Below are 26,488 nucleotides of genomic sequence, written 5' to 3' on the forward strand. Positions count from 1 at the left end.
TTTCTCAATGTATCCCAAATCATCAAATCCAATGTTTAATCATTCCAGGTTTCTTCAAGTACTCCTTGGATATAGATTTGAAATATACTCACACCACATATTTGGGCTAGTGCTGTTCAGTATTATGTATCTTTGAAACCAAATAAACAGCCATTTAATCAACACAATGGCCTGCTGTTTTACCCTAAAGCTTTCCACCTACATTGGTTAGAACACCCCAGAGAGCCGGTTGGAATAACACATTAAATATTTAGCACAGATAAAGAGCCAGATGGATCTGAGTTATCGCTCATTGCTATCTCTGGTCATGGCCATTATTGTTCACAGCCCCATTACACTCAGAGGGCTTTGCAAATGATCCCCGGTCTGGGGGATGAAATATATTACTCTTTCTATCACTTTACACATTACAGTCCAATGCTTTCAGTCTACAGCACGTCCAACAATATTTCCTTATGTCAGAGGGGCGAACGTAATTAAATGAAAGTTGTAGTACAACAATGGACTGAACCAGCAAAGTTTTAACATAAAATCATACAGAGAGATGATCTTTCTAACCAGTGTTTCGTTGCTTCTCTAGGTCTCGCCTGGCACAGTTCCAGTACGATTGCGAACCCTCCGAAATATCTGCCAATGGCTGCAAGCAAGGGAACTACGGAGCCTGTCTTCTCGCCTACACAGGGCTCGTAGGTAGGTGCACACCTGAGAGGTGAGAAAAACATATACAGAAAAGAGAAGATTAATTTAAATTAACAGGTGGAGAGACGTGCAGCATATGGCATATATGCCATACAGTATGCTGGGTTAGAGAAGCAAGCTTACAATTGTGCAAGAGGCAGAAAATAAATAGATAATTAATAAATACTGAACAGGTCAGGTGTGAGTGGGAGAACTAAATAATATTTCTAATCAAAAACCAGAAGACAAAGGTTCAACACAGTTTAAGATACAAAAGCATTCATATTAGACTGACTAACAGAGGCTCTTTCTTTACACAGTGTGTTTTAAAACAAACCGTAAAAGAAAATAGGAGCAGCGACTTCTTTTCCGCAGAAACTGGAGAGAGGAGATAACCAATGCATTTCAAGAACCTCAAATGTTGCCCCTCAGCACAGACACACACTTTGCATTCTTATTCCCGTCTTGTATTTATTGAAGCACTTGGAATCCAAATTCCACTATGTTGAAGGAAAACAGCGAGAGAAAAACATTATCAATGCCGGAGACTTCCATGACCTAAACATTTATCAGAGTCTCTCTCTATAACATCATACAACTCAATGCACAGCCAGTCTAAGCAAACGATACTAGAATGTTATCATCACTGTGGATCAGGTCAGCGTACAGGAAACGCAGCGTCCATTACTACAGATGATAATGCACACGGTGTAACAACTCAAAGGGAGGATGAATATTTAATATTGATTGATGTTCGGTGCGTTTTGTCTGCAGGAAGCACAATAACTCCCAACTATATCGACAACTCAACTTCCAGCGTGGCTCCATGGTGCTCCTGCTCGGTCAGCTGGAGCCAGAGAGAAGACTGTGATCACTTCCTGGGATCCTTCACCACCAACATCTGTCTCCGTGAGTGTCTCTGACCCTTTCCACAATGTTTGAATGTACCAACCTTTAATAATAATAATAATAATAATAATAGATGAAATTTGTATAGTGCCTTTCAAGGGACCCAAGGCCGCTTTACATGGTGAACAAACACACAAAGAAAGAAAAGGGACAAATAATGTACATTCAAAAGTACCAACACAAGTTTTTGTGGTTAGGGGATTTGTTTGTAAAGCTATTGGGGAAGAATACAAAATGTACTTTTAGTTGCAATTTAAGGGTAAAAGCTGTGGTTAGTTCTCATTCATAACACTCCGTTCGATGTCTCACTATGGGATGCGCCTCATCGCGGAGCAAACAGAAGCATCAATCTCATTACGCCAATCCTGATTGGCTGGTGATCTTGACGTCTGCGTCAGGGAAATCACCCCCTATAAGTAGCTTGCGCCACAACGCATGCGTCATTCAAACACCTCTTCTCGCTTCAGAGCACATCTCTACAGTAGCCGGGCAAGCTTCACTGTCCACAGACTGAACCCAAATACCCATTTCGGTCGGCGGGCGCTCGCCGGCTACTCCTTCTGCTTCGCAGGAAGACGGTAGTACTAACGCTGTTAGTATTTAAAATCGACCTCGCCCTTCTCTTACCCGAGAAAGTAAGGTAGGTCCGATTTTTTAAGCTAGCAGCACACCTATTGCTAGCTCGCTCCCTCTCTACCGACACCACGGTAGCGAGGAAGTTTTTCTTTTCTCTTCTCCACGGAGGAAGAAAGGAATAAAAGACCCACACCGTCCTCTTTCTCCGGATTAAGGACAAGGTGGTAATACCCTTTTCTCCCGTCCCACCTGTCGAGAGCGGGCCCTCTCCACGCCACGAGGCGGCCAAGATGGACGCCCCTCTCCCTCACACCAGAGGAGTCAGGGACTCGGTGGCTCGACTCTGCGGCTGCAGGTTGAAGATCTCGGGCACAGACACACACCAGGTCTGTTCGTCCTGCCTCGGGCTGGAACACGCCCGAGGCGCTATCGACAACCCCGGCTCATGCGGACATTGTGTCCGCTTCACCGTCAAGAGCCTCCGCCGACGGTTAGCACGACAAGCTAGCCTGTCGGAACAGGACCCCCCCCATGTCCACGGACCCGCCGGCCGGCAGTCAAGACACGGGGGCGTCCGCCACAGAGAGTGAACCCCTCTCCACCAAGCTGGGGCTCCCGGTTAGACCTCACCACGGTCTCACCCGCGGAGGATGCCCTCGAGCTGGACTACGAGGAGGACGCCTTGGCATTCCTCCTGTCCGAGTCGGGTTAACAGGAAGAGGACACCTTCATTACATTACATTACATTGCATTTAGCTGACACTTTTATCCAAAGCGACTTACAATAAGTACATTCGACCAGAAAGACACAACCTTGAAGAAAACAGAATCATATAAGTAAATCAGGTTTCATAGAGCCAAGTATTTCAAGTGCTACTCAACTGGCTATAGATAAGCCAGTCCTTTATTAGTATATAAGTGCTCTGTTAGCAGTTCTTTGTTAGTAATTCTATCGCTCGAGGTGGAGTCGAAAGAGATGAGTTTTCAGTCTGCGCCGGAAGGTGTGTAAGGCTGCAAAGCCTGAGGCCCAGCTTCGCCCGGTCTGAGCATGGACCTGCAGGCCGTGTGTAAACGCGCTGCGGTCAGACTCAACGTCCCGTGGCCCGAAATGGCCAAGGAGACCTCCGGGTCCCGCTACGAGGGAAAACATCTTCCCCAAGCAGCGGGGAAAAGGAGGTAACTCCTTCCAGTCTTCCCGGAGATGTTGGATGAAGTGTCGGTCTCGTGGAGAGACCGGCCCTTCAGCAACAAGGTCCCAATCCAGGGTGCCTCCTCCCTAGACTGCGACGGAATGGAGAAGCTCGGCCTGCTCCGCATGCCGCCCATGGAACCGCTGGTAGCGGCCCACCTTCTACCAAAGGTGGGCCCGTCACCAAGCAGGAACCCCACGCTGCCAGCAAAGTCGGACCGTTTTCAGTCAGCAATGACTGAAAAATCCTATAAAGCGGCAGCGTTGTCCGCCAGGGCCCTGAATGTGTCCTCGCTGCTAACCGCCTACCAAACGGAGCTCTGCGAGGACCTGTCGGGTAACCCGGGGGCAGCCACTCTGGACGAGATGGCAGCGGTCACGGACATTTGTCTCTGTGTCCAATGCTGCGCCGTCCAGGCCACGGGCAAAGTAATGGGGATCATGGTGGTGCAGGAAAGAGCGAGATGGCTCAACCTCACCAACCTCCCAGACCGGGAAAAGGAAGATGTGCTGGATATGCCCATCGTTCCCGAGGGAATTTTCGGCTACGCTCTCGCCTCCATGCAAAGGAGGTGTGAGACGAAGAAGAGGGAGGACGAGGCACTCCACCTCTGCCTCCCTCGAAGGGTCCAGCCGCTGCTTTCACAGCAGCAGTCCTTTACCCAAGCTGCCTCGAACTCTGCTCGGTTTAAAGCACCGAAGACGCAGAGGTCGCAGCCCGCCCCGAGTCCCCCAGCCCAAGCTGGCTGCACCCGACTTTTCTAGTACGGGGTGTGCCCATGGGTGCTGTCCTTTCACGGAAAGTGATCACCACGGACGCATGTCTGACAGGTTGGGGAGGTATTTATGAAGGTCGCCCGGTGAGGGGTCTCTGGAGCAGAGACCTCCAGCGAGCGCACATAAATTACCTGGAGCTTTTAGCGGTGTTTCTCACCCTAAGACGCTTTCTGCCTTTCCTCAGGGGACATCACGTCCTCGTGACGACAGACAATACGACCACAATATCGTATATTAACCGCCAAGGGGGTTTGCGTTCTCTCCAGTTACACACACTGGCGCGCAAACTTATCCTGTGGAGCGGTAGGCGTCTCCTCTCCCTGAGAGCGACGCACGTACCGGGAGTGATGAACCTCGGGGCAGATCTACGATTGGCCCCCGGGGCCTTCTGTACGCTTTTCCACCCCTGGCTCTGATACCTCCAACTCTGGCCAGAGTGAGAGAGCAACGCCACACACTTATCCTGATAGCTCCGCACTGGCCAGCTATGTACTGGCTAGCGGAGATATATCAGCTGCTGTGCGGGCAGCCATGGCAGCTCCCAATACGCAGGGACATACTGTCCCAAGCGGGGGGGGGCGATCTTTCACCCACACCCAGAGCGATTGGCTCTATGGGCCTGGCCCGTGAGTGGTACCATAATCGGGGGTGCTTTGTCATAATGACCAAGCCCCCTGTGTCCTGGGCTATCCCTTACAAGGGCAAGCCTGTTACTAAGCAACGGCTCTCCCACTGTTTTGTGGAAGCAATTGCTGTGGGGCCCGTACGAGTCAGAGCTCGCAGGCACCTTCTGGTTCGCGAGCTCTCTTGACTCAGGGTCTGGCTGCCCAGGATGTCTCCCATCCAAGACATTGGTGCAAGCGGCGAGCTGGTCCTCGCCGCTCACTTTTGTCTGCCTTTTTTAAAGTCTGGACGTTCTACTCCCAGTTTTGACTCAAACAGTGCTGGGCACCTGGTTGAGTCGGAGCCCTACCTGTTAAAGTTCTGGTCGGTTTGGTGATTTTCGAGATAAGCTCGTCTGGCAATACGGGAGCTACAATTTCCCATAGTGAGACATCGAACAGAGTGATATGAATGAGAACTATATGTTACTTACGTAACTCCAGTTTTCAGAGTAACATGAAGTGAGATGTCTCACCAGACGGCCCTCCTTGCTATGGTGAAGCGAGAAGAGGTGCTTATTTTGAATGACGCATGCGTTTTGGCGCAAGCTACTTATAGGGGGTGATTTCCGATTGGCGTAATGAGATTGATGCTTCTGTTTGCTCCGCGATGAGGCGCATCCCATAGTGAGACATCTCACTTCATGTTACTCTGAGAACTGGGATTACGTAAGTAACCTATATTTTTTAAAGATACATTTTGTATTTTTTTTTTATACTGCAGGAAAATAATGAAACTTCATAGAATTTTGTATTTTTTTGTTTCTTATCATTGTATTGAATTGGGTTTTAAAAAATAATAATCAATCAGTTATTGTACAACTGACATCCCCAGTTTCTATACATCTCCTAGAAAAAAACTGCAAAAAAAACTGCGCCCTCTTACTTTCAGCACCCTCATACCAAAATGCAGATTTTCCACGTAGAATTTTAAAGTGATGCCAGAAAACAATATTTCTGTTCTTCAGAAACTGTAGACAGATTTGTTTTTACAGAGGTCCGACCTTGCATGCATCATCACAAAAGTAAGCATATGGGAACTTTAAATTGAAGTGTGCGTATAACAAGAGGAAGTATAAACGGGTATAAAGAAAACCCCATCACTGTCAAAAAAATATGTTTCATAACTACCTCAGGTGCTTGTATGGTTTCATATTAATTCCCTTCACTGCTGGTACAGAGTAATTGCATTATGATATGAAATATAAAAACTGCGTTCCCTAATCAGAATAATTTGAACTGATAACCTGCAACAGGAGGCATTTAAACAGACTTCAAAATTCAAGTAAATGAGTTTTGGATGTGAAGAAAGTGACAGGACAGAGCAGTCGGGATTAAGAGAGACATATTGTTTCCCAGCATGCTCCAACAGCAGCAGCAGAGTGAAATGTATTTAAATCAGATATTATGTTATTAAAAAAAAATATGAAATGTGCTTTTTCTCACTCTCTCTCTCTTTTTATCCCATTTACTTGCTCACTCCATCGTCTCTTGTTATTAATCATCTACTTCATGCTGTTTCCTTGGTAATTCCACCTGGTTGTTCAGACAGTCACTTCTTACTGAATAAAAAGTAGCTGGGCTGTGAGTGTTGTATAATTGGATATTTATTGAAACTCCTCCAAACACCTAATGTAGTTTCTTTCCTTTTTGTTTTAACATGACGGAGAAAACGTTAATCAGAAAAGTGCTAATTATTATGGACACTAATTTCCCTGTGTTTGGACCAAACATTCATACCAAGTATTTAGTGACGCGTTTCTAGAGCTACTAATCAATATAATATTGCTTGTAAATACATGTATAGCGTTTTATACTTGTGCACTAACTGGTCGCTGACTCTTAATGTCAATACACATGATAATAATGCTCAAGAAGACAATGTTAACACCATATTTATGTATGTCAGTGGCGAACCGTGAACTAGCGGGCCTTCTAGAATACCCTGGAACCGAGGGAAACTCTGAAAGAATACGCCCATTGGCTACAAATCAATATATGATTGGTTGATCAAACTGTCAGTCCAAACGTACGCTCTCATTCAGTGCAACGGCCAGGGAATTCGATCTCATTTATTCATTTTATTTATATAATTAAATCGATTTTTTTTTTGTTTGTTTTATCTGTGTTCTAGGTTATTCTCTGAATACCTTGAATGGGTATGACACTGGATTTTCAAGTATTCGGACATCAGAAAAGTAAAATACACATATGACTTGGCAATGGCACCGGATGAAATGTCAAAAGATCTTGAAAGCCATACAAACTATTGGGGGGAAACAGTAATGTCTTAACAAAATGTCATGGCAATCTATCCAACAGTTGTTGAGACATTTGAGTCAAAAATACAGATGTCAAACTGAGGGAGGGTCTACAAAAAAAAGTCAGGCCAAATGTCAGAACTGTTGCTTGAATACATGGCAATGTGTCTATAACATGCAACCAGTGGGTTTTCAGATGTTTCAGTATACTGAGCAGACAGACCAACTAAACAAAAGGCAAATACAGAAAGCAATTGAGGGTATAATTAAAACAAGGTGTGCATTCATTGGGACTTAATCTTTTTTCAGTTTCATATCTAAAGAACTATGGTTTGAATTTAAAGTTTGCTGCTGATGCTTGACTATCCATCATAAATATTCAGCTGTGACAGCCACTAAGGAAATGTTTTGAAACCTGAATGATGAAGAAAGCTGCAAAGATTTGGATGGTGGAACATGTAACACATTAGAAATAGCAGTCTAACAAACTATAAGACTACTTTTTTTTTATTTAAATCAGTTGAGCTGATGAGATAATTGTATAATATGGTACTACATCAGCCTACATCAGCCTTAATGAAGAAGGCCTACATTGGTGTCTTGTAATTATTAGTGTCTTCTGTTCTTCTACCATGTTACCCAATGCTAATACTCTTCTTTCCATTTCTCCTATGACCTCTGCTCTGGAGTATGAATAATTAACGGTCCTTATTATTGACCTTAGCAACATATATATATCACTGAACCTGAACGAGTATCTTAGCTCGGTGTGAGCGGCGAGGTGAATCTTTGGCCAGTTTCTCCTCGGGCCCAAAGCCTACAAAGGATACAGAGAGAGTCTCAGAGTTGTTTGGCCAGTGCAAACGCTCTACGAGTTAATGAGGTTGATGTGGAGAGGCAGGTGCTGTTTGGATACTTGAAGAGAATACTGAGTATTTTCTGTTTTCCCTCACTCTCTCTTGCCTCTGCTGACCAAACTAGGTCTGGCTCAGCAAATCATGAAAAATGTACGACTGAGAAGCGGAGGCCTCCAATGTGAAAGCATAGGACACGACTGGCACTCTGAGCATATTGAAACAACGCTGCTGAAATATAACAACTGTTTGTCTTTTGATTTCCATATCTAATATTTCAGAAAATGCTCTTATGATGTTTGGAAGTGAATCAGACCAGCAGCCAACTGTCAGCCAGGCCAGCATGCCGAGCCCTGGGTCCAGCAGCAGAGAAACCAGGAGCACCGCTTCTCCACAAGAAACCATTGAAACTATGAGGAACATTCTGGATACAATAATACCAACACAGGTGTGCAATGTTATTGTCATTTTAAATATAACATTTTAAATGATTTTGATGGCATACACTTATGTTTAGAGAAAGACTAGGGAAGCACATTTTGAGCAATTTTCTTAAACTGATCAATCAATTATCAGTTAATCATTAATACATTAAAATGTAAAATCATTATACCCCTAGTGCGCATCCACACACCATCTTTAAACGCTCTGGTAAGGAAAGGGAGGGAGGGCCTACCTTCATTGCTGACGATGAATGGTTCCTCGGTTCACTTGTATTCATAGAAATTACCTACATAAATATTCAGTGAAGCATTGAGGTTTTCTCCATGGCACTTTAAATATCGCCTATGTACATAATGCAGGCTGCACAAACAGAAATACATTATTCTTCAAGGTCCAATGTGTAGTAAGCTGCGTGCCAAGACACGGCAGGAATTTATGACTATTTAATCCTGACCTTCAGAGCTAAACACAAATTATCACCCTTCTGCTTTTACACAATGATTAATGATGATAAACCAAAGGGCTGTTTATAACACACAGATCATCAGGATTGGACCATTCAGAAAAAGAGTGGCCATATTAACTGATCTCTGTGTCTCTTCCAGGCCCTGGGAAATGAGCTGCTTGTGGGTCAGTCCACCCTGCCATCCAACAGCTTCCCAAGCTCTGCTTCACCTCCCAGCTTAATGCTCCAAGCTGCCCTCTGCCTTCTGCTGTTGCTCTTTCATCTGCTCAACAATGGACACTAAAGGCTGCAGGGGCACGTGCTGAGGACCCTCCTAGTATCAAGCAGATGGGAGGACCACAGCAGCTCAAAGGAAAATGGACCGTGCGGCGTTACTCATCCCTCTAAATTTGTACAGCAATTCTGTTTTTCTATTTTTGTGTCCGATTGGTCCAGTTCCACCTGCCAGTGTGCTCTCAGACTGTGGGAGACCTCTGCAGACTGAAGCCAGTCTGTACATTTGTACATTGCCGTCGCGATCAAATCAAGCTGAAATGAATTGTCACGTATGTGGACTTACACAACTCACAGCTATCGAGCTGTATCAATTTTCAAGAGTTATTATGAAAATATACTGCAGATATGTATGATACAAAGATATGAAGTATAAAAGTACCTGTGAAGATTTGTGTTATCAACAGAAGCTCTTATTTGAAATATTGTAAGGGGAACTGGTTGGAGTAAACCGGGGAGCTTTGTGCCTGCTCAGTTTTCAGCAGACAAAGTGATTGGAAAGCTGCTGGAAGATACCACTCTTCTCAATGGACAGGAAGAGAACCATTATTTCTGATCAATACTGCGATAGTGGGGAGGCAGAGGGACAGAAGAACTCAATTTTGCTCAGACCACAGGATGAAGAAATGCCTTGTTTCTTACATGTCCAGCAGCACTATCTAGAACAAAAACTACCAGAGTACACAAGATAAACATTGGCATAATAATCGTCCTATCAATCGAAACTGCTGCCCGATGGACAAACTATCTCACAACATCTGATGTGATATTGCTAAAGCTAGAGTATCTGTTAAACAGTCCTTGGTCTCTATCGGCAAAGACAAGCTCTTGGACATGATGCAGTAACTCTTTACATGTAGCTGCTATACTATGTGTTTGTGAGCGTAATACCCTTTTATTTCTCATTGTGTCCGTGAACATTGCTCTAATGGGCTCTGAGTGTTTGTGCCAGAAAGGAAAGTAAATGGTTGGACTTACTGAGCATTGCCAACTCCAGTACGGAGACCGTGTGAGAAAAGACAGTGATGAATGATTCAGTATTGTCTGTTCAAGGAACGTGACAGTGAATTCTGAACAGCAGCAGAGGTGCTGCAAATAAAAAGATCTCAGATAATTATGTTTACAAATTAGCATCATTTCACTTTTTTACTAATGACAAATGCTTTTTTTGATGCTGTTGAATTAAGTTTTCTGGGGATACAGAGGCAACACAACTGGAAGACATTGTTTACCTAAACTGCCACTCCTCAGATTACTTACGCAGCATTCTAGGGCACATTATTTGAAATGGGAATTAACAGGATTTAAAGCATTATCCACTATTTGTGACCTATAGTCTTCTCAAAAACCAATCTGAATAAAAGCCCATCAGCCGCCTCACTTCACAGAGCTACTAGACTTATTTCTTGGTTTCCTAAAGGCAAATACAAAATCCATGTCAACCCTTAAGATATTTCCGCATACTAATTTACAAGAACTATTTGTTAATTTATCCCTCATCTGACAACTTGAACTATTTTATCCCTACTTTAATCTATACCAAAGACAAACAGGCAGTTTTCTGTAGTATAGATTAAAGCAGTGCTCCAATTACTAAAATAAATACCAAAATCAATGGCAAAAGCAGCACAGTGTGCAATAAAAAGCTGTCTGATTACCTGTTTCAGTGTATATACTCAGAAGGAAAAGGATGACTTTAGTGCCTGATTTCTGCTGGCAGTCCCACTTAACCCTCCATTGTTTTATTGTTTACATTTTGCCTTTAGTTTGCTGAATACAGACAATTAACATTACTTAACTCACAACAGGCACCATAATTAAGCCCTGGTGGTAAAACACGAAGAAGTAATTATCTTGTAAGTGTTGTCGATGCAGAGCCTAACTGCACTGTGGAGGGGCTAGAGTGTGTGTCAGATGGGAAGAGGAAAAGCTTCTGCAAGTGGACCAGTGTAAAAATGCAAAAAACACAATTTAAATACAAACGTTTTTTTTTTTTAAACAACAGTAGCTCAAAGCACCATTTTTTTTTTTTACTGCATCCCCTTACAACTTCAATAGATGTAGGACTACTTTAAAAACGTTTTCAGTACTTTTTCTTTGTCACTCACATTTGCAGTTAATCTATTGTAAAAGTAATTATTTGGAAATATTGCTATTTCAAACCTAAAAAGTATAATTGATGCCAATAATTATGGATAAAATATCTTAAGCCGTATATACGCTGGAATATACCCCAAAATCAAACCAAAAGTTATCAGCTGTCAGGCGAGAGACCATGATGCAATGCTATAAAATGACACCAACTCTAACCAGGGGCCAGTTTTGCAGACAACCTCCCCAAGACGGAGAGTGTGGCACACTCGGCAGTGAGACTGACCCCCAGTCAGCGGCTGATGTAACTCGTGCAGACACCCCCACTCTAAGGTTTTTGGCCAAAAATATTGGAAAACATTTAACAAATAGGCCATACCAAAGGAGGTTGTGTTGACCTAACTGTGAAGCTGGTGTAAATGTCACTGCAGTTAATATGTATTGTTAATGATTATTAAAAGTCTGTTTGCTTAAGAGTGTATAATCATTCTTGAAGATCTGTGAGGCTGCATACATACAAAGCTGTGCGCAGAGCTAACTGCTAACGTCGGCATGTTTTCATGCTAGCAATGACATAATTATAATGCTGATGTTTGCAATCTTCATTTACTTATTAACACTAAACCCAAAGTACAGCGGAAGTTAATGAGAAGTTTGGGCATCTCCAGTAATTACAGTTAATCCTCTGGGGAACATGAATGTCATTACCAAACCTCAGTACATCCAAAAGTTCCTGACTTGTTTCAATCTGGACAAAAGTTCTTGGCAGACCATCATTACAATCCCAAGAGCCAAACTTCTAGCAAGGCTACTATGAATAATAAGCTAACAAGGGTCTAAATGTTGGTCATATTACACACCAACAGCTTTTACTGAACTGTATATGCCTGGCATACTGGTCCAATAATTGTATAGGCCTATAATGAATGGTTCCCTTTGGTGATGTTTGTCTTTTTGCTGGTATTGGTTGTAAGTTTATTATTGTTAGATATTAAACTGATATACTCGCAGTTTGAGTTTTACACAATTCCGTATTTTTTCAACTGCTCTGAAAACAAACCAATGTGTTGATTGCCACACATTTGAATCAAAAGCTAAAGTGGCAACAACTGATTATTTTGTTATGGATTAATCAATGAATATTTTTTGTTAATGAAAAGCAGGAACTGTAACAAGTTATGTGATTCCTCTTTGATGCCATGTCAGAACAAAAACCCCAAATTATTCAATTTAAAAAAAGACATCAAACAGAAAAGCAGAAAAGTCTCAAAATTAGGAATCTAGAACGAACCCAAGGTTGCCTTTGTGTATTGGCTAAAACATGGAAACAGATAAAATAAAATGTCATGATTGATGAGGCTCTTTGTAGCGGTGATGCTAACTAAATGAGTTACTTACACCACAGTGTCAATCCTTCTTGATGGTATGCTGCACTTACAAATGAATTGTATGCATTGTAACTAATGTCATTTTGAAAGGTTACAGCTAAAGCAGAGAGGCAAAGTCAGGAGAAGGCTGCAATATTAAAGTTATCCAGCTCTGCTAAGGGAGAAAACGTAGCCATGTGTATCAAAGTTGTCTAAGGCTCAGTGTTATGACTGGAGAGGTCCTATTACATCTGGGTCTCTGTGTTTCATTAAAGCTTGGCTCTGTGTGTGTGTGTGTGTGTGTGTGTGTGTGTGTGTGTGTGTGTGTGTGTGTGTGTGTGTGTGTGTGTGTGTGTGTGTGTGTGTGGAACGAGCCATTTTGTGTGCGCGAGTGAGAGAGCGCACCGGTACCGGAAATCGTTGTTGTTAGCTTCTGGTGCTAGCGAGCTACGCTAACGGATATAAGGAGTTTTTTCAACAACAAAGTGGGGGAGAGTCCTCTCCTGTCAGACTGAGAGACTCGGTGAGCTAAAGGACTCTCAGTGTTATCTCAGTGGGTCTCAAACGTTTTGGTCACCATTAATGTAAACAATTATTTCCGAGGCACACGTTTATATGATCATTATAGTTATACAAAAATAAGAGAATAAATGAAAAACAGCTATGAAATACTATATGACAGTAAAACAAGAATACAGTTTAAAAGGGGAATGATTTGTAAAATATCCATAAAGAAAAAGTAAATCTGTTTACAGTTCTGTTTCAAATGGGTGTTGAGAGATGTAACCATAGCTCTCAAAGTGCACCAGATTGATGCATTTAACTTCAATATATAAAAATAAATCTTCCCGGGGGAGCTTGTCCCCGGACCCCCCTATGTGAGGTCCACACACCACCTATAAAAATAGCACTTGACCCCTGCTTACACCTATGTGAGCTGATTATCGAGCCTTCATTGTAACTGTCGTGGGTACACTGTGTGTATGCGTATGGGGAATGTTGCAGTAGAAAGTTCCACTGTAGCGACCGGTACATTAATGGGAAACCCTAAATGTTTGAGCACCCTCTATGAAACGTCAAGCTACCCCACAGCACCCCCAAAATAAATCTCTGGCGCCGCCACTGAGCCTGACTATTTGTGTTGGGGGGGCCCGACTTTTTTTTTTCTCCAAAGGGGGGGCCTGACAGAAAAAGTTTGAGAACCACTGGTTTAGTCTAATCTGTTATATCTGATGACCCATGATACAGATTGTCAAGGTGGCGCTCCATAACAAATCGTGTCACTCTAACTATAACCATAGTATGCATGGAGATGAAAAAAAAAACACTCAAAGAGAACTTCATATAGCTCATAACATATGCAAACATGGAGGAAATGCAATGATTTCATGTTTGAGAGATGTTAAATTCAGTCTAATTCATTGCTTTTTATCAAACACAGTATTGTGTATACGAGTAGGAGTTATTTAATGTATGCATGAATTACTTATTGTGAAATCAAATACAGTTTGAATAGAAGCCCATGAAAGCAAAAAAACACAGCCAACAGATAAAAAAAACAACCTCTATTTAGTATGGGGCAACAATGTGTGGGTTTCAAAAAAATATTGTATGAGATAACAACTGCATACATTTGAGCATTGAATGTGTATTCTACATATTAATGTATTCATCACTGCAGTAAACCCTTCATGTATAGATCTTAAGCTGACATACACCATACTGTCTATGACTAAAGCATCACGTTGTTATCCACTGTGGGGATATTAGTAAACTCCACCACTCACTGTGGCGAGTGTGGACTGCGAGGTGTAGGATTTTAAATATTTATGATGAGCTTTCCAAGGTTTGAGATTTGATATGATTAAGGGTTTAGGTTCCTCCGTAACCTTGTATCAGGTAAAACAACTGATGTAGCTTTGAAGCAAAGTTGGCTCACTGCTTATTTAGGCTATCAGCACTAGATGGAGAAAGCGGCTTATGAAATATAGGCAGGGAAAAATAACCTGACACACACAGAAAATATCAAATATTATGCTGCCCACGTTTCTTTCTTTGCTTACTTGCCTTCTAATATTCTCTAGAACTTCAATGTGGGACTATCGCTCGGATTTATTCATCCATATCGTCCTTGCCCCTCCATTCACTGCAGTTTCTGCCCAATGATGGCTCTGAATCCAACACCGATCAATAGCAACAATCAAATGTTGCTCAAGGGTCTTGAAAACCTCTTACTATTTACCACTGGATCATTTTAACCTGCAACATATCAACCGACTTTCACTACTTTCACACTTTTCTCACCATGCAGTTACGGTGTTTTTTCAATCTCTAGTGTTTGCAGGGAAGAATTCAAATAGATTCCTCCCACTAATTGTTGTAAACATCACAACAAATATAGACAGCGCTTGCGACATATGTCAACTTAATTGTCTCACTGCTCTCACTCCAACACGATGAGTTGTTAGTAGCTGCGGCATGATTTCACTTGCAATGAAAGGCGTGATTAAAACTCACTGCAATCAAACACAAAACCTATTCAATGTTCCCTCTTAGAATACTGTATGAGCAGTAAGTACATCTAAAATGTACTCCGGAAATAAGTAATGATGGGTTTGAACTGTTCAAGTGTTCTGCTGGAACAAAATGTATTCATTTTGTTGCATTAGAAGTCAATTTTAGTTGTTATGCAGAAGGTTATTAAATTGCAGCATGATTCAAAAATCTACTTCAGCATTATGCATCAGAATCAGAAACAGGTTTATTGCCAAGTAGTATGAAGAATTTGCCTTGGTGTGTATGGTGCATGCATACACACGGACACAGAAGATTAATTATAAGAAAAGGACCAAAAAAAAAACTATTATAATAATACAATCTAGCTATATTTACATTAAATATAGATGAAATATAGATAAACCTGTACAAAATCAAATGTAATAAAATAAAATATGACAGTATTGGTATGACAAGTGGAAAGCCGTTTAGATATAAGAGGTAATGGTAATGATACTAATGACAGCAGCAATTAGCTTCAGCCTCCTTCCAAATAAGTTAATACAAATAACAATGTTTAATATAGGCCGAACAAAAACATGTAGAATGATTTTTGAAAAAACTACCCATGTGAAATGAAAATTGACAATCAGAGACAATCATCTACACAAAGGGATTTGTAACTAATTATAGTTTTTAATATGAGTATCCAGTATGTATAACCGTGTCTAAAGAGCATCACTTTGTTTTCCCCAGCAAGGTTCCTACAGCGCCGGAAATCTGAAGCAAATTCCTCATTACACAACAGTGTGATATTTATAATGCTTTCTACTAAATACTGAGTTCAATCTTTGAGGTACAATTACTGCTCTAGACTAATATTGGGGTAATAAGTATATCTAGAGACTGTTATACTTGATATAACCATACAACGAATTTGCCATCATCTCCTTGGCCGTGATTTCCTCCATTGTCACTGTGTACCTTTCAGTCTTTGTGTCTCGATGAGATGAAAACATATTTTCTTGCAGATACACTCCTCCAGATGTACGAGTAGGTTCAGGTTTGTCCGCTCACATCTGTGTTTGAATGCAAGCCTGTGTGTTCATGTGTGTGTGTGCAGCATGTAGGCGTAAGTCTGCAGACATCTGTTTGTGTCTATAATCTGTGTGTTCCCATGCATATACATGTATATTTGTGCGCGTTTGCATGAATGCACACATTTGTCTTGTAAAAGGTGATTTTTTATTTGTTTTGCCCCTCAAATCGTTTGTTTTACTGCCAGAAAAAGGCTTAGCGTTTCTACAGTAATATATAAGTGGTTCAAGTGTACAGGTGTACACATGAATGTGAGCATAAAGACTGAAGTCTCACAGGGAAGGACTTATTGTTACAGTGGCCAGCAGCTGCACTGTAGAAGACGCTGTCGTGTCCTTGAACAGGACAGTGTCTGAGGGGGAGCAGCTGGACAGTGATGTCTCCCCACTACTCACCAATCCTAAACACCCTTTTACCCCCTATGGACTCCAACCGAGGTCTCGTGGGAGCTCACTTTATTGCTGGGTACTTGTGTTCTTCCTCTGGAGGCCATTTGTTAAGCAAATGCCCCTCCCCCAGAGACACTTGCACAATTAATGCCAAAATGACTGCAAGTATGTCATTGTGAGCTGGTTTGTATGAGTGGCATGAGTCACAGTAACATGCAGAGCTAATGTACGGCCTAAAAGTAGAGAAATAGCAATATTCTTCTCCAGAATCACAAGGAATTACCGTGATCCATTCTCAATTTTAAGTGCTTTTGGAGGCCGCAGTTTGTAGCACTGTGGAACTGTGTTGAGTTATGTTTAAGGGTGTTTATACAATTATATCGACCCCATCATATCAATAGGACCATGATGAAAACAGGCTATATTTAACTTTTTAAATAAATCAAAATGAGGACAGTAAAAATAACAGCAATAACTCTTTTTTATAATGATTGAATTTGCTTTAGCTAGATATAGGCTTTTCTTTAAGTTGCCATTGTCTTTGAAAACCCATTGAACATAAGGTTTGCATCATTGACAATGTAAGATTGTGTTATCTTTCAAATGTCAGTTCTTGCATTCAAGGATCTTTGGATTAAAGAATTTGCACTTCGTCACAATAGCCTGAAACCAACACGGCAGGTTTTCAATAATATTTTTGATGGAGCATAATAACAAAGGCTACAGGGTATACATCTTTACTTTAGACAACTAAATCAGTTATTCTGCCACACACAATGAATAAAATATACAGTAGTGCTACTTTTATCTGGATGTGCAGTTACAGCTCAAACAAAAGCATGTTTTCTCTCTAATAATTCTCCATTGTTTCCCCAAAAGCAGCAGCGGGAAGTAGCCCACTCCCCCCAGCCCCCCATGAAATGAAATCCATACCCCTGATAGTGTGACATCAGAGTACAGAGACTAACCACAGATAAGCCAGCAGGCAGCGCCTCTGCACTTCTCACCCCTTTTGACATTTAAAAAATGCCATCCCCAATCATCCCTTGGCTTAAATCATGTCCCACCACCATGAAGACACTGCCCTCTATAATCTCTACAGGACAGCTGTTTTACTTAAGGGAATCATTGTGTAAGAAGTGACTTTTTACACTATATGTGTAAAGATGTAATTTATGGTCACTTTATCCGAAATTTCTAAAAACACATAAATAAAAAAGATAGATATTTAAAAAAGCAATTGATATTTACGTTTATGCCCAAAATCCCCACTCTATTGTATTAAAACCCCTGAAATGGAGATGTTTGAACACGATGATGCAGACAGAAATTGTTAGTGTGGTCGACACACCTGCAAACCATTTCCTCCTCAGGAAAGTACTACCTCTCTAGCAGGGACTATCTGAGGGTGAAAAGGTTCGTGCGAACTAGGGGCTATTTCCCCTATCGGCCTAGTTCGGGGGGAAAAGCGCCTCGTGGTTGGGTCTTATCGGTCACGATGTGCCCTTCTGTAGGGTCATAATCAGAGTTTAAGTCACAGATCTGACCAATCACTGTTCATGCGACCAATTTCCGATAAATACTAATCTTGCTTTGTTGATTTGTTTTTTAGCATCTGGTAAACAAAGCTCTTGACTAACCTTTTCCCCACCGTGCCAAAATTGTCACAATTGTGAAATCCATTTACTTTGTTATACACCTGACCTAGCCCTGCTCACAAAAATAACATGTGAAAGATTGCTACAAAATACTTCCTAATTATATGTTTAGTAAATACAATGTTCTATTCAAACTACCAAATGTACACTTGACAGGTGTCTTCACGTGTTCTCTCTTTTAAACTGCAATGTAGAAAATGTGTCTCAAAGTCAACTTGAAGTGTAATAATTGAAAGAAAGCCGAGTCAACAGAAGTATAGACTCTGACTGGTTCAATTAACTGAATCACTTAGTCGTAAACCCCCCCCGCCAATTTACCTTCAAACTCTATAGGTTAGCGGGCTAACATCAATTTCAGTTAAGCATTAAAAGTGTACATTAGGTCAATCACCATATTGCCAAGTAATTATACAAATGATGCATACAGGTCCCAGCTACATAAACGCAAGCACTCAAATTTGCCCCAAAAACACATTCCCCATGATTCAAAGTCTTAACCTTGCTGACAGTAATGTTTCAGATCATTTCAGTCTGGTTTCTGCTCGGCTGCTAAATGAGACATTCTGAAGGCAACAAGCTGGTGGGTTGAGTGCATGAAGTTGTCAGTTCACATCCACCTCCGATACTAGTAGTGCCCTCACTCAGTCACTATCATAAGAGCAAAGCTGTTCAGGCTACAACAAGCAGCAATTTGCCCGAAGGGAAATCTCTGCATGGGCCAGAGGTTGGCATGTTCTCTTTTTGTCTCTCCCTCTCCTGCAGACATATCAACAACTTTCCTACAGATTTAGTTTAAGACCTAAGTCAAGCCAACAGCTGCCCATTGGAAGCACATCACCATGTCCAGTCAGCCTTGATAAAACCACCTTTGCGTTCTTTATATTTTCCCAAAACAACACAAGGAGTGAAAATCACCACAGGCTTTCATGTGTAAACGTTTGGAGATGCCATTGTTCTAATTCTGAAGGTTGTATTCTTATTATCACAATCACAACATGTGTACAAACAAAGCAGATGTGCAAATATTAGGGTTTGAGCCGCTTGTGCAAAGACAACTTGATCTATTTATGTTTTCCTTAGAGCTACCAACAACACAGGACAAACTGCATTTTTTTTTTTAAACAATCACATCAACAGAGACGGTGGTAACATATTTTCTCTCTGTGTTTTTCATATGATGAAGAAGAAGAAGAAGATTCAACTTATTGTCATTAAGTAGTACAGGTACTATGTAACAAAATGGTTTCTCTGCATATGACCCATCCTAGTGTTAGGAGCAGCGGTCTGCCATTATTTACGGGGAGCAGTGAGTAGGGAACGGTGCCTTGCTCAGGGACACCTTGGTAGCACTTGGTCTTTCCGGGACTTGAACTGGTGACCTTCCAGTTGACAAGCCAACTTCGCCACTACCTTCCGATATGAATAAGATTGATCTGCTATTCACATATTGTTAGCAACAATCACTTGGCAATATGGTGATTGTCTACTGTCCAAGAAAGAAGCAACCTTAAGAATCCCGGAGACCAATAAACATCCATATATAGTTCACAAAGGACAGTTTCCACTGCTACCATTACTTTGGTTGTTCTGCTACCTTAGCACTTTTTTGGTTAAGTTGTTATCAATATTTTATAATACCATTTTAGCAATATGCTTTCTTGAAGACAATGATTCAGTGTATTATATGTATAGGGCTTTTATTGTGAAAGGGAGGCAGGAGAACTGGATTGTAAAGCGAGGCTATAGGGAACTAAATTGAAATGCCAATGGTGTCATTATTCTACAGCTATAACATTTTGCAATCGACATTAGGTCCATAATAACGGGCAAAAATGTTAACTATTGCCACTCCACTTTTTGTAAATGACCACAGGTTTAAAAGACGTATGTAAGAAATGAAAACAAGTGTGAAGGTAGAAATTAGCAAAACACGAAGCATGGCCATCAGATTAATTAACCGCACTTAGTAGACTTTAAGTAGTTAGCAAAACATTCAGTATCACTTCCTGCCAAAACCATTAATCAGTATAAAGGAGGCAACAACCCCTCACTTAATGTTTTGTAGTTGTTCTTATGAACATGCAGTTTAAGAGACTCTGATCTGGGATTATACTGCCCCCTCGTGGTTTGGGCGAGCAGTACAGCACATCCCCAGAATTCAAAATAGAAGGACCTGCTGATGGTTTACAATTACTGTTGATTTTACAGCCACATCAGTGTTGCTGTGACTGAAATCAAATACTGCTCTCAGTGCTATGAGAATTATCCAACATGTCCTTTTCCCCGAGATGACAAGTGTGATATTCAGAGCTGGTAATTCGACCTACAATAACCGAAGCTCTCTGCAGTCATGGCAACGTGGGACTGATTTCCAAATGTCATTTATTAAGGTACATTATGAAATAATGAAATAGACAGAAGAGATGAAAGCTCCTTTTATGAGGAAACTGTGTAACGAAGAGTTGGCAAGAGCAGCAGTTCAGTGGCATTAGGGAGACATGCGTCATTGTTTTGTACTGGAAAATATATTGTTTTCTTACAACACGATTTAATTTAACTTAAGCTGTGTCATACACTAGGTGCATTTAAATGTTTTATGGTTGTTGAACTGTTGTGAACGATTCATCTCTTGAATGCTCTTATACTGACGTCATATCTGTCATATCTGTCAATCTGTCAATCACACAGCCGGTTCTAATAAAGGGCATTGCTGGCTCACTCGGAGAACTCAGTCAGTGTCATGTGAACTACAATGCAAGTGTGTGGCGTCTTTTATTCCTCCGTAGTATTAGTCCAAGGCTATCTAGACCTTTGCTGGTAATGGCTGCTGCGCCAACAGGTTATGGGCCCAGAAAGGATTTTGGAAACCGATGGAATGGTTTGTGCTTTGACGGAGATGAGAAAAACTATGAGTTGTGGGAAACAAAGTTTCTTGGCCACCTGCTTCTACAAGGGCTGAAAAGCACCATATTGAAAGAGCCTGACAGTGGCGGAGGCGAAGAGGACGCAGAAGGAGCCACAGAAGGAGCAGCAGAAGGAGCCGCGGTAAGAGCCGCAGAAGACGCTGATAAAATGAAGAAGTCTACGCTGAATTTATTCAATAGTTGGACGATACAAGTTTGTCTCTGGTCATGAGAGATGCAGCGGACGATGGGAGAAAGGCGTTGAAGATTCTGAGGGATCACTACGCAGGTACAGGAAAACCGTGTGTGATCAGCTTGTATACAGAGCTTACGTCTCTCCAGAAATATGCTAATGAAAGCATCACAGACTATATTATACGAGCAGAGACTGCTATCACAGCACTGAGGAATGCAGAAGAAATTTTGACGAGACTTTGACGAGAGTTTCGAGCCACAAAAACATGTCCTGGAGTTGGCTGATGGAGTGAGGGCCTCTGGCATAGCGCTGAAGAGAGGTGCAGCCAAAGTTTGGCTGAAAGACAATACGGGTTGAGAGGTGGAGACGATGCTGACGGGGGCGCTTTACGTCCCATTCTTTCCCCAAGACATTTTCTCGGTCAAAGCAGCGACGACCAATGGAGCCACGGCCGTATTCAAAGAAGGACAGAACAAGCTCATTCACGAGAACGGTACGACATTTGATATTAAGGTGTATGATAGATTGTTTTATTTAAACACAGTTAATGATGAAAATGTTGATGAATGTCATGGGTGTTATGATATCAAAACATGGCACGAAATTCTAGGTCACTATAACTACGAAGATGTGTTGAAATTGCAAAAGGTCACAGAGGGTATGACAATTAAAGGCAAAACTGATACATCTAATTTGACATGTGAAGTGTGCACAAAAAGGAAATTTGCTCAGAGCAGGAGCAGAGAGCCAGATGAAAGGGCAAAGGCTGCACTGCAGCTTACACAGATTTGTCTGGACCTATAGATCCTACAGCTGAAGATGGGTTCAGATACACATTAGCATTTACTGATGACTATTCAGGAGCAGTTTTTGTTTATTTTTTGAAATCTAAGAGTGACACAGTCAAGGCTACTGAGAAGTACATTGCTGACGTTTCACCTTATGGAAAAATCAAATGCATTAGATCTGATAATGGTACTGAGTATACTTCTGGTCAATTTCAGTCATTGCTAAGTAGAAATGCCATCAGACATGAGACCTCAGCTCCTTATTCACCCCATCAAAATGGGACAGCTGAGAGAAATTGGAGATGCATGCTAATTGAGAGTAAACTACCAAAAGAGTTGTGGACATATGCAGTTATGACTGCTGCTGTCATTCGAAATAGGTGTTACAACAAACGTGTAGGACAGACTCCATACTACATGTCGACAGGAAAGAAGCCTAACCTTTCAAAAATGAGAACATTTGGGTCACCATGCAATGCTTACAAGCAAAACAAGAAAAAGTTGGATTCAAGATCTGAAAAGGGTATTTTTGTAGGCTATGATAAGAACAGCCCTGCTTATTTGGTGTTTTATCCGGACACAGGAAAAGTACTCAAAAATAGGTTGGTCAAATTCATCACCAAGAGTGTCATTGAGAGTCAGACTCAAACAGAGCAGGAAACGGATGATGAAGATTTCAGTATGAGGAGAGCTGTAAACCACCTACCAACAATTGAAAAGGCAAATGTAATCCCAAAAGAGTCTCAGGAAAATGAGACTGAGATTTGTGATAACATTCAGACAGGTGCAAAAAACTCTATAGAATACTATAGAAATATCTATGGACGAATTCTATAGAAATGTTCTGTAGAATACTACAGGATTTTTGCGGATATACTATAGAAATTGCCTACGTGTTTTACTATAGATTCTGGGAAATAATCTATAGAATACTATAGTATAGAAAATATATACTGTGTAGATGGTTTTTTTGTAGAAAATAATCTATAGAATCCTATAGAAAACCCCATGGATGCTTTCTTTAGAACTGTTCTGTAGAATACCATTCTGTAGAATACTATAGAATTTGTGACCTATATTCTATAGAATCTGTGGACATTTCTATAGAACTTCTTTGAAGAATACTATAGAATGTTTGCAGATATTCTATAGAATTTACCTATGGATTTTACTATAGATTCTGCAAAATAACTTATAGAATCCTATAGAAAATTGCTATTGTTTTCTATGAAATTGTTCTGCAGAACTTATAACATTAATTTACGGGAATTGTCCTTAAAGATTTTACAGGTTTTACAGAATTTTACAGATGTATCTGCTCTTTTTACAGTCAATAACCTTTAATAAAAGTACAACACTAAAACTTCTACGTGCAAAAACCCCGTAAAAAAACATTCAAATGACTGGCAGCAGCGGCTGCCAAACAAAAACCATAAAATTAAAGTAAAAATACTTTAACTGAAATAAAGTGCAAAAGCAATTAGTATACAGAAATTGTCCTTAAAGATTTTAGAGGAAACTTTCCTCTCTTTTCAAAATCCATTGTCTTAAATACCTTAAATAAAGTTTTGATGAGAAAAACTGTTTTTTTTATTTTATTAGATTTGTATGATCAAACACTAAAAATAAATACAGAACCTAAAGTTCTACAGCTAGAATACTGTTATTTTACAGCTTTTTTCTAACATTTTCCAATCAAACAGATTCAACAAAATGACATCACAAAATGTTCTGTAGGAAACAATTACTCTGAAAACTTAAAATATAAAAATATTTGTAGAATTATAGTACAACTAATGAATACAGCATTTCATATTTAAACGTCATACTTATAAACAGTAGAAACAAAAAGTAAGTTGAATTTGTTACGATTACTTTCAAACATTCTCAACTGAAAATAACAGAAATTGCAAAATGGTGACATATGCTCACATTGTCAATTTGAAGGAGCAGTGTGCAGGATTTAATACGTCTAACAATGGGGATGTAGGTTCCAACCAATGGATAACTTGTTCACTCACCCTCCTATCCCAAGTTTGTAGGATAATGTATATTGGCTGCAAAAAACTTGAGGCCCAATCATGTTTCCTCTGTCCATTCTGCGCTACTGGAGACGTGGCAGTGCAACCTAGAGGAAAAAAAGATCAGAATTAGAAACGGGTTTATTGCCAGGTATGTTCACACGTATGAGGAGGTGTCGTACATACAAATAAAAAAATGTAAAAACTACACAGATAGCGAACTATATTAAGAAATAGAATGCAATAAATTATAGAATATAAAATATGGGCAGTAAGCATTATTTACCATCCTGTGATCTCCATGCAGAGTCTGCGTTGTGGCTGAGGTAAAGTGTCAGTGGGGGGGGCGGGCCTTGTTGAGGTGCCGAGAGGTTCTGGTCCTGATGGAGAGAGGTTTTGGTCCTGATGGAGAGAGGTTTTGGTCCTCATGGAGAGAGGTTCTGGTCCTGATGGAGAGGTTCTGGTCCTGATGGAGAGAGGTTTTGGTCCTGATGGTGCGCAGCCTCCAGCCAGAGGGTTGTGTTGAAGGCAGAGCTGAAGTCCACAAACAGGATCCTGGCATAGGTTCCTGCTGTGTCCAGGTGCTGGAGGAGGAAGTGAAGTGATAACTATTAGTAAACCATAATGATGGATGTTATTATCAGGGCATTGATTATTTCATAAGTTTAGAAGGGGGGAACATAGTCTAACAACAGTTAGCTTTTGTTAATTTTACCTCGAGCCAAACTTGTGAGACTTGTTTCTGAAATCCCTTTCTCTTAAAGTGAATAAATAAAAAATAAAACAATGGAAGTGACCCTAAAACTAACCACTAGATTGCTTGTCTAACATGACCTAGTCCATAAGTGAGGTAAGGGTGGGAACAATCAAACGCACCCTCCCAGGCACTACGTGTTAGCGAAGTACAACTGGGATTTCGAAGAGGAAGATATGCTTGCTCAATTCTTAATAATAAAGAAAAACCAACAAATTGAGCACTTGAGTTTTCATTAGCAGCACCTAGCTACAGCTGCGGAGCTTCGGTCAATACCACCAACAGTCTATTTCCTTAAAATGGTACATATCGATGAATCTATATTTTCATCTTCAGGTGATTAAATCTGCATAATGTCCCTGTACAATAAGATTCGAGCATTTTGTAATCCAGTGAGGAAATTCAAGACCAGTAAATATTGATTGATTAAACAACAGTAAATAAAATGTTAGTGCTTTCTTCAAACTCAGACTCTCTGCTGCGGCTGTACCTCAAAGACAAAACAATTGTCTGATGATCTTTGTTGAACAAGGTCTGATTGTCCTGTACATGTACAATGTGGGGTATTTTTAAATACTTTACTAAACCACATTCAATACTATGTTAGACACAAGTTAGTTATTACTCACATATCAAAGTCTTTTCATCTGCAAGATGGAAGAATAGCTGGGTGCTGCCTGGAGAAACTGATTAGGGACACAGGCTGGCGTCAGCAGCTTTCCACACAAAGCCATCACAGCTTCTCTTCCATAGTCCTCACTGTCCACTGGTGCTCTGTCAAAAGAGTGAACATCACAGCTGTCATGTTAACCCTTTGTTACACAACATACAACCAACATGTGTTAAAAGTGACCCGAATTAGTTTTAATTGTAAATATATTTGCAATAAATTACTTTAACCATTCAGGATTCCAGGTATTCCTCAATTAACCTGTTTTGGATTAACACCAATTTGTATTTTTCCCTTTCTTACTTTTTGACTAAAAATCATGTTTGTATCACTACACTTCTAAGGCACAACATGGGTCAAACATTACCCGTATTATTTTTGCTATGTTATTTCATGCATGGCTGAGTGTTTCTTTACTATACATTTTCAAAAATAATAAATTTTAGCAGTGATTTGGACCAAGCATCTATGATGTAGTAATACAAAAAGTATTTTACTTCACACAGTGTGACATTAGCTAGTCATGTTAGCTTGTAATATATAGAGCAGAGCTAACTAGCAAGTTAGCCGAACGTTAGCGGTTAGCTGTTTATGCTATGCTAGCTGTTACTGAACATTAACAAACTAGATTCCGCTATAAGAAAGCTGTGAAACGTTGATTAAACTTGGCGACAACATTGTGACACCCCGCTGCATGTTTATGTGTACTTCTCCCGTGTTGGAGACGAGAGGGTGGCGCGGCAGCACTTCAATAAGCTGTAAGCTAACGTTAGCAGTCACCTGTTAAGCCAGTTTTCCCAGGCGCAACATCTTGCAAGAAACAGCATCTCAGGGCTTCTTAACATTTAACAACCTATTAATGATGAATACCAACTTAACGGGAAGAAACTCATCTAAATAGAAGAAGAAACGTAACCTTAAATAAAAAATAAAACATTCACAAACTAAGGATTATCTAAATACATATT

The 26,488-nt window shown here is 40.7% G+C and overlaps 2 protein-coding genes across 2 annotated transcripts in view; both read left to right on the forward strand.

Moving 5' to 3' along the window:
* gfra4b (GDNF family receptor alpha 4b) overlaps positions 1-12,131 on the forward strand; it is a 48,239-nt gene extending 36,108 nt beyond the window's left edge. The window contains exons 5-8 of the mRNA XM_034092352.1: positions 581-690; positions 1,453-1,587; positions 8,188-8,354; positions 8,956-12,131. Coding sequence (XP_033948243.1) covers positions 581-690; positions 1,453-1,587; positions 8,188-8,354; positions 8,956-9,099 — 556 coding nt within the window. The 3' untranslated portion in view covers positions 9,100-12,131. The remainder of the gene's footprint in view (positions 1-580; positions 691-1,452; positions 1,588-8,187; positions 8,355-8,955) is intronic.
* Positions 12,132-20,941: 8,810 nt separating this feature from the next.
* LOC117453809 (solute carrier family 4 member 11-like) overlaps positions 20,942-26,488 on the forward strand; it is a 49,650-nt gene continuing 44,103 nt past the window's right edge. Inside the window, exon 1 of the mRNA XM_034092797.2 lies at positions 20,942-21,780. Within this exon, the coding sequence (XP_033948688.1) occupies positions 21,657-21,780 (124 nt within the window). The 5' untranslated portion in view covers positions 20,942-21,656. The remainder of the gene's footprint in view (positions 21,781-26,488) is intronic.

Source organism: Pseudochaenichthys georgianus, chromosome 10 (genome assembly GCF_902827115.2).
Source record: "Pseudochaenichthys georgianus chromosome 10, fPseGeo1.2, whole genome shotgun sequence".
In the NCBI taxonomy this organism is placed as follows: domain Eukaryota; kingdom Metazoa; phylum Chordata; class Actinopteri; order Perciformes; family Channichthyidae; genus Pseudochaenichthys; species Pseudochaenichthys georgianus.